General features: G+C 47.3%; 1 protein-coding gene and 1 long non-coding RNA gene across 2 annotated transcripts; both read left to right on the top strand.

Moving 5' to 3' along the window:
• Positions 1-231: 231 nt before the first annotated feature.
• LOC136484888 (uncharacterized) lies at positions 232-6,661 on the top strand. The gene is made up of 3 exons (XR_010766243.1): positions 232-275; positions 377-465; positions 6,406-6,661. It is a non-coding gene; the product is annotated as an uncharacterized lncRNA (long non-coding RNA).
• LOC136487209 (protein COP1 SUPPRESSOR 2-like) lies at positions 2,327-5,163 on the top strand. The gene is made up of 4 exons (XM_066484331.1): positions 2,327-2,395; positions 4,220-4,270; positions 4,363-4,436; positions 4,929-5,163. The coding sequence occupies exons 1-4, from the start codon at positions 2,327-2,329 to the stop codon at positions 5,161-5,163; spliced, it is 429 nt and encodes a 142-aa protein (XP_066340428.1).
• Positions 6,662-7,458: the final 797 nt, after the last annotated feature.

Raw genomic sequence — 7,458 nt, 5'->3', positions numbered from 1 at the left:
TCGGTAAATTTTTTCCTGAATTAAAAAAAATACAGCAGCCATATAATTAAATTCAAATTCAAATTCAAATTCAAATCACATCCAGATTTCACAAATTAAACTTAAAAAGTATGCAGGCATTACACATGAGATAATATACATATATATACATTCACTTAGTCGTTCTTGTCATTGTTAATTCATTACATTTACATATTAAAGTCGTTATACATGCCCTAAGGAGTAATCTTGCGGACGCATCATCGTGGGCCATTTCCTCAGCCTCTCGTACTCCGGTAAAATCGCTAGCTGGCTGTTTTCATTGAAGAACGTGCTCCCTTCAAGCACGCATTTGTCTAAGACAAACTTACATATGTCCGCCTTTGTCTGCTTGAAGGAGTGTTGGGTGCTCTGCACGTCTCTCCACCAGTTCAATCCATTCTTGAGCACCCTCCAACTGCTGCTATACTGCTTGCACTCCCTCAGGTACTCACAGACGTAGAAGCCACAGGTTTGTGATCCTACCGGTTGTTTGGCACACTGCATGATCGATACACAAGCATTAGAATACAGGCATTAGAACGCTTATGAACAGAACGCACAATTAAACCTTGCAAATACTTACCGGAAAGTTGCGTCTGATTTTGATGCGGTTCTTATGCTTAGCCTTAAAATTCTCTGTTCTTCGATCATAGCATTCAGGATCCTTCACGTACTCCTTATAAGCGCTATATGAAATGTACTAGTATTAGGCAGGGCATTAGAACGCATATGAGAAGACAGTTCAGTCACTTACACTCTGAGGCAATCTTCAAAGGCCTTGTACCCTTTTAAGTTTGGCATTCTCAACGAATCAAATACGCAGGCCCTGCCATCCTGAGGGTAGATGATAAATGCAACCCAGTGACCCTCGAGGCCTTGGCTGCGCCATTGAAACAAAATACAGGTTACAATGAGAAATAATAATACTAGCTAGCTACCCACTTATCTCTACAGGCATGTCTTCGACTTACCCAAAGTGGTAGGCAGCTACGATACACCCATTTCTCCTGATCTTCTTCATTGCTCCTAGTATGTACCTTGAAATGTTCAACTTCTCATTGTCCATCAGTTTCTTCCTGTGCGCCTCTCTCTGTCGCTTGGTCAAGTCTTTCATGGTTGGATGATTGTCATCTAGGTGGTAACCAATGATGACTCTTTGAGCAATATGCATTGGAGATAGATAGATAACATCAAGTTTTAGTTCCTTGGATATATAGGCCATCAACCTGCAAGGACAAGCCATCGTGGCATATATAAGTAGTCTTGACCGATTCAAAGGCAGGTGATATGTGAAACTCGCAATTCATCACTTACATAGAGAACAAGGTGACTTGGGCGATGTCAAGGTCTTGTTCCCGTAGTAGTCTGTACATGTCGTGGAAGTCCACGGGGAGTTCTACATCGTTGCCGGGCAAGTGGAAGTACTCCGCCACAACCTTGACTAGAAAACCATGTAGGCCAGCTTTTGCCGCTTCCATGTACCAGAGATGAAACCTCCTTGTCTCCCACCTTTCCTCGTCGACGAGCTGGGCCTTGGTTATCATGAACTTCCCATGCTCGTAATGGCCGGGGCAGTCATCCGATTCAGGAAATAGATGGAAAGGTGATCTTGGCCTGGGATAGAAATGTTAGTACCATATTATGGCAAAGAAAAGTTATTAGCAAATTATGCTCGCCGCTACCATACCTTTCGAACTCAAGTGAGTATGTGAGATGCCCTTGGTCACCTTTAGTCTTCGCCGGCGGTGGAGGACAGTGGCTTGTGCTCACAATGGCAGCAGGCGGTGTCTTTGCCCCCGGTTCCTCCGTGCCTCCCGGTCCTTTGCTTGTGCCCTTAGACGGACTATCGGGAGGTGCGGGTGGACTTGTTGTTGGAGTAGGAGAACGAGGGTGAGGGCTTGTGCCTCGGGGTGACTTCCTTCCCTTGTCATCCCCGCCATTGCCTTCGTCATCGCCGTCGCCGTGATCCGGATCATCGGGGGGACAAGATCCGGCAACGGATGGTTGTGATGCTGGTGTCGCCATCGGCGTAGAAGTCGGCGTCGAGAGAATGATCTCTATGTCGTCCTTGTTCCACAGGACTTCGGAACCAATGGCAGCTCCAAGGATCGTTACCCCTTGTGCAGTTGGATATTCCATTTCAAATTCTTCATATTGGGTCGCATACCATGTAAGTATCACGGCAGCATAGTTGGCAGGGATCTGGTCTTGGTTGAAATCTTTGATATCTTCTTTGGGGTGCATGTAACCCTCACCCACGGTCAACTTTTTCGCCCTGCCGAACGGGATGCTGAGGTTGACGCGCATGGGTTGCCGGATGTCGTCGACGGGGTGCCTTGGGCGATCCTCGATCATCGGCAGTGGCTGCCCTTGTGTCTGCCCTTGTGGAACTTGTGGCACGGCCACGCCTGCCTGGCGAAGCATCTGTGACCTCATCGACACCATATCTGGGTCATTGCTCGTGAAGGCTTCTTTTATGGACCGACTGATCATTTCGGCCACGCCTTGATCATAGCCCTTCTGAAAGATGCCCTCCTTGTACCTCTGCCTTGACCGGTATGTGGCAGCGTCGGATTGCCATGACTCCACTGAGTTCCAGCTCATCTTCGACGACATGCCACGGACGCGGCCACGGTGCTCGGGGGTTCCCAGCGCTAGGGTCAGCAAGTCCTGGCCCCTGCGAACCTCGAAGCTGTCCTTGGATTTAGCGGCCTGGATGAGAGCCCTCTCCACCTCCTCGAACTTCGGCTCATTGAACTTGCTCGCGCCCTCCTTGAGCTTCTTCGGCTTGCGGGCATAAATGAAGTCCTTAGCCCTCAAGTCTAGACTGTCGTACGGATCGGGAAGCCCGGCGGCAGCTCTAGCCCTTTCTTCCTCCCGCCACTGGGGCCTCTTACCAGCAAACCCAGTCATGCCCAAGTGGTGGGGGTGCAGGTTCTTCTTCGCGAGTGCGCTGAACTTGGCGCTCTTTGCCTTTGCTTCTTCTGTTGTTCTTTGTTTGCAGAACTCTTCCCAGTGATGTTCCTTCACCATAGTGTATTTGACACAGGGTGACTTGCCTAGCTTCAGGTAGTACCTGGTCAGCATGGACTTGAAGTTTCTAAAGGCTCTTCTTGCCACGTGCATGACCCACTCCCTGCACTTGTCTAGATCGGCGTCCTCGGGATAATGGAAGCTCCTCGTCACCTCACCCCAGATATGTGTCTTGTAGTCGACCGGGACATTGTTCCACTCCGCCCAAGTGATCTCCACCTTGTCCTTGACTATACATGCCACCTGGTTGCTGAACTTGGCAAGGACCGTGGGTGGCGACAACGGGTTTCCCTCTGGTCCCACCTCATGGATCACATGGACTTCGCCGTGGATTTCCCTCCGGTGCCTCCCGTGTTCCCCCCTTCTCAGCTTTGTCCTCTGACCACTAGACTTGCCTGAAGTGGTTGGAGATGGAGCGGGGGGTTCTTTGTCACTGACTTCTTCCTCCTCGAAATTCAATTCTCGAGGCACCACCGGCATCTGTTCAGGGTTTGGAGACCGCGCACTTTCAACTTCGTTGTCCCTCGGTTGGTAGGTCGGATCATCATCGTCCTCTGTACGACGTTTCTTTGTTGGCCTAGGGGTCACGGACACTTGGCTCTCGAGGCTAGTTGATGATGATGCACTAGGGGTAGGGTCGCGCCATTCGCTTATCGGTTCCTCCGCCATTGGAAAGCTACAATGAATACATATTTCAGTTGTATAGACACAGTTATAGAGTAGTAAAGTAGAGTAGTACTAGAGTAGTAAAGTAATAGTAGTTGGCTCAGATTTGCCCCATTGTCATCACATCGCTTTTAAACTGGTTGCTTGTATCTGGTATACAAGCCATCCTAGTTTAGCGGGGGCACTCGATCATCATCGCCGCTGCCTCAGCATAAAAGGGTTCACATCATTGCATATGCCACTGCCTCAGCAATAAGTTTAAAAGTTCATCATTGCATATGCCAAAAAAGGAAGCAGCCCCATTAAATAAAAACCTTTCACAAATCAAAAACAGGAGCAGCAGTAGTAGAATAGTAGTATAGGAGGGAGTAGAGGAGTAGAGGAGGGAGTAGTAGTAGGCAGTAGTAGTATACTAGTAGTAGTATACTACTAGAAAGTAGTAGGCAGTAGTAGTAGTATACTAGTAGTAGTACAGGAGGAAGTAAATGTGGGGCACAAGGAAGAGATGGACCATGTGGACGAGCTCTACACCGTGCCAGACCACCTCAAGGTTTGCTTGTGGCTCAACCGAGTTCCTCAACCTGAGAATTGCACGTTGTTCTGTGGACTGCAATGATGGTACCGTTGTATTGTTCCTTGCAGGTGAAGAAGAAGAACTCAGAGGAGAGCTCGACACAATGGACCACTGGCATTGCTGAAGTTCAGCTGCCCATTGAGTGCGTTACCCAACATTTTTTTTCTCTATTGCACTATTTGTTTTTGTTTGACAAAAGTCTGGTCCACACTTAACATTGTCTTTGATAATTTGGCTGGAAATCCTTACATATTGGAGCTAACAATTTCTTGAGAATATTGTGTGAAGAAGGAAACTAGCTAATGGTCTAGTTTATGATTAAGTGGACATACATTGATTGGTAGACACAGAACTTGATCTCAGTATGTATTCACTCACCATTAATTTATTGTGACTAAACTATACAACAATGATATGTTCAAATTAGGACTCCATTACAAAGATATGTCATGCATCACCACAGTTCTATGAGCATCATGGACCCAACAATGTAACCTAGGCAGAGCTTCTCTGTTTTTTCTAATATTTTTATCTGTGTTGTAGTTTAAATTTTATTCTAGTAATAGACTTTCTTTTCAAAGGTAGATGCACAATTACATGCAATTCCATGTTATCATTTTTTTTATTTCCACAGGTACAAATTAAGAAATATCGAAGAAACTGAGGCAGCTAAAAAGGTGCTGCAAGAGAAAAGGCTTGCGAGTAAATCAAAATCAGATTCAAACATTCCTTCAAGTTACAGTGCTGATTATTTCCACCGTGGTAAAGAATATGATGAGAAACTGCGAAGAGGTTTGTTACATGCCCCTTTTCAAGATTATTTTGATGAGAAACTGGAGGGAACCCTACTGATAAATCATATGATTTGATGTGGGAAATAAAAAATAAAAATGTAAGGCCAGAAATAAAAAAAGGAGACAAGACGTATACAACTGGACCAGATATAGCAATTGACATAGGTACTCTACAGTTTCTTCTGATATTGATATGTATTAGGATAATCTTGTTAGGTAGAACTGCCTTTAGAGTTTTCAGGGCTTGACAGTTGGCTAGCTGCTTTTCTTTCTATCTAGGTTGCAAATAGAAACACTAATGCATTTTCAATTACACAACAAATGTGTGGGAAGCAATATCGTATTTGTATAGTACTTGCATAACATAGTGTCATAGTTTGTGTAAACCAAACTTGATTTACCAATTAAAATTTTCACGACTGCTTTCCTACAAGCTACAACTGCTTAAGACTGCACATGACAATAAAGCAAACACAAACTGCCCCTATATTGCGGTGGACGCGCGACGCCCCAGTATGAACGGAGGGAAAGGGGAAATGGGTAAGCAAACGCAGCGGCGACGGGGGTAGAGGGTAACTCACCGGCGTGTTGGTGCCGGCCGCCTGGAGAGCAGGTGCTAGGGTTCCGGTGACGGGGCGCCGGAGGAGCACGGGGGCGGGGCGCGGGCAAGGGAGAGGAGGACGGGGGCGCGGACCGGGCACGGGGAGGAGAACGGGGGCGGGGGTCGGTGCGCGGAGGAGCTCAATCGGCGGTGGAGCCCGGCGGCGGCAGCGTGAGATTTTGGCAGCCCTTCGGGGTAAAACTGAACCGCACGAAAGACCGCCGAGATGTTGAGGGTGGGGACGGCTTATATAGGTTGCGATTAACCGCGGCGGGCAACGTTACTGACCGCCGCGGGAAATGTTTACCGCGGCGGTCTGTTAAGTTGCCCGCCGCGGTTAATCTATTAACCGCGGCGGGCGCTGTTATATGCCCGCCGCGGTAAAGATCATCAGTTCAGAATTCATTACCTATTTTAAGTCTCATGAAGATGAAACTAGTCTATACTAACATAATTCATTAGCTAATTCATTAGTTGTATTCATTAGTCTATACTTTTGAGGTCCCTTGGCTTTTTATTACTTGACTTTTGTAGCACACTTAAGAATTTTATCCTCTTTTATAGAGTATGCATATAGAGTATCTGGGATATTGTTACATATAGAGTCTCTAGGATACATTATTATATATATGTCTCTGGGATACGTATAGAGTCCACTACATTATTACATATATATATATATATGTCTCTGGGATACATAAATTATTTTGGTGCAGGTGCTTTCACCGTCCTCTTCTCACCATCGGGGCGGGCCCACGGCATCATCCTGGACTTGTTGAATCGGTCCTCGACGGCCTTGATCTTCTTTGGGTGATCGGTAAAAAGCTCGAGCTCTGCGTAGTTGTTGTATTGTTCGGGACTCTGCACCCCATCAGCTCCCACAATCCGCTGCTTTCCGGACACAACCACATGCCTTTTTGGGTCCTCTGCATATATATAGTAGGCCACTTGTGCGACATTGGTTGCTAGTACCCACGGGTCATCTTTGTAGCTGATACTTTTGAGGTCCACGGTGGTTAGCCCATAACTGTCCACTGCAACCGCATTCGGTTTGACCCACTGGCAATGGAAGACGGTTATGCGTAGGTTCTGGCCGTAGTCAAGTTCCCATATTTCTTCAACTTGCCCATAGTATTGCCTCCTCTGGCCCGTGTACTCTTCTTCGCCCTCGTATCGAACACCGCAGTTCTGTGCCGAGCTCTTCTTGTCCTTGTCTTTCGTGTGGAACCTGTAGCCCTGGACGTCATACCCTTGCCACGTGGTGATTTGGCTGGATGGGCCTAACACAAGCCTCTTAACGGTCTCCGTATCTTCATCAGGGCATCCTTCAAGGGGTATGTGTTGCTCTTTGAGCCAGTCTACGAAATTGCTCTTGTGATGGTTCTGGACCCATGCCTCCGTGCGTTGTCCATCATTAGCGGCGCGGATCTCTTCCAGGTTCTTTTCAATATATTTCTCCATGCTCACTAACTGATGAAGGATGCTGTAATGAGCTTCTTGCACCATTCGGTTTGGCACATCGGTGCGCACTTTTCGGCCTGTGCACCCCATTCCTGAGGTTTTGCCTTCGTGGTGATGGACAGGCAACCCAATCACCCTCCCATCTCTTATGTACCTCATACACCAGTTCACGGCCTCCTCCGTTGTGTATGCCTCGATCATAGAGCCCTCCGGGTAAGCGCGGTTATGGACGTATCTGTTGAGGGTGGACATGAACCGCTCGTACGTCCACATCTGGTGTAGGTACACGGGGCCTAGTTGATGGATCT

This window comes from Miscanthus floridulus, chromosome 10 (genome assembly GCF_019320115.1).
Source record: "Miscanthus floridulus cultivar M001 chromosome 10, ASM1932011v1, whole genome shotgun sequence".
Taxonomy (NCBI): Eukaryota; Viridiplantae; Streptophyta; class Magnoliopsida; order Poales; family Poaceae; genus Miscanthus; species Miscanthus floridulus.
Note: the sequence above shows the minus strand (reverse complement) of the source record. Positions and strands in the feature narration are given on the sequence as shown.

What these genes read in the sequence shown, in the direction of transcription:
- LOC136487209 (XM_066484331.1), top strand. Translation starts at nt 2,327, where the DNA reads ATGGGTTGCCGGATGTCGTCGACGGGGTGCCTTGGGCGATCCTCGATC. An exon ending in CCGTGCCAGACCACCTCAAG is followed by an intron (nt 4,271 to 4,362) that starts GTTTGCTTGTGG and finishes TGTTCCTTGCAG; the next exon opens with GTGAAGAAGAAGAACTCAGA. An exon ending in GAAGTTCAGCTGCCCATTGA is followed by an intron (nt 4,437 to 4,928) that starts GTGCGTTACCCA and finishes TTATTTCCACAG; the next exon opens with GTACAAATTAAGAAATATCG.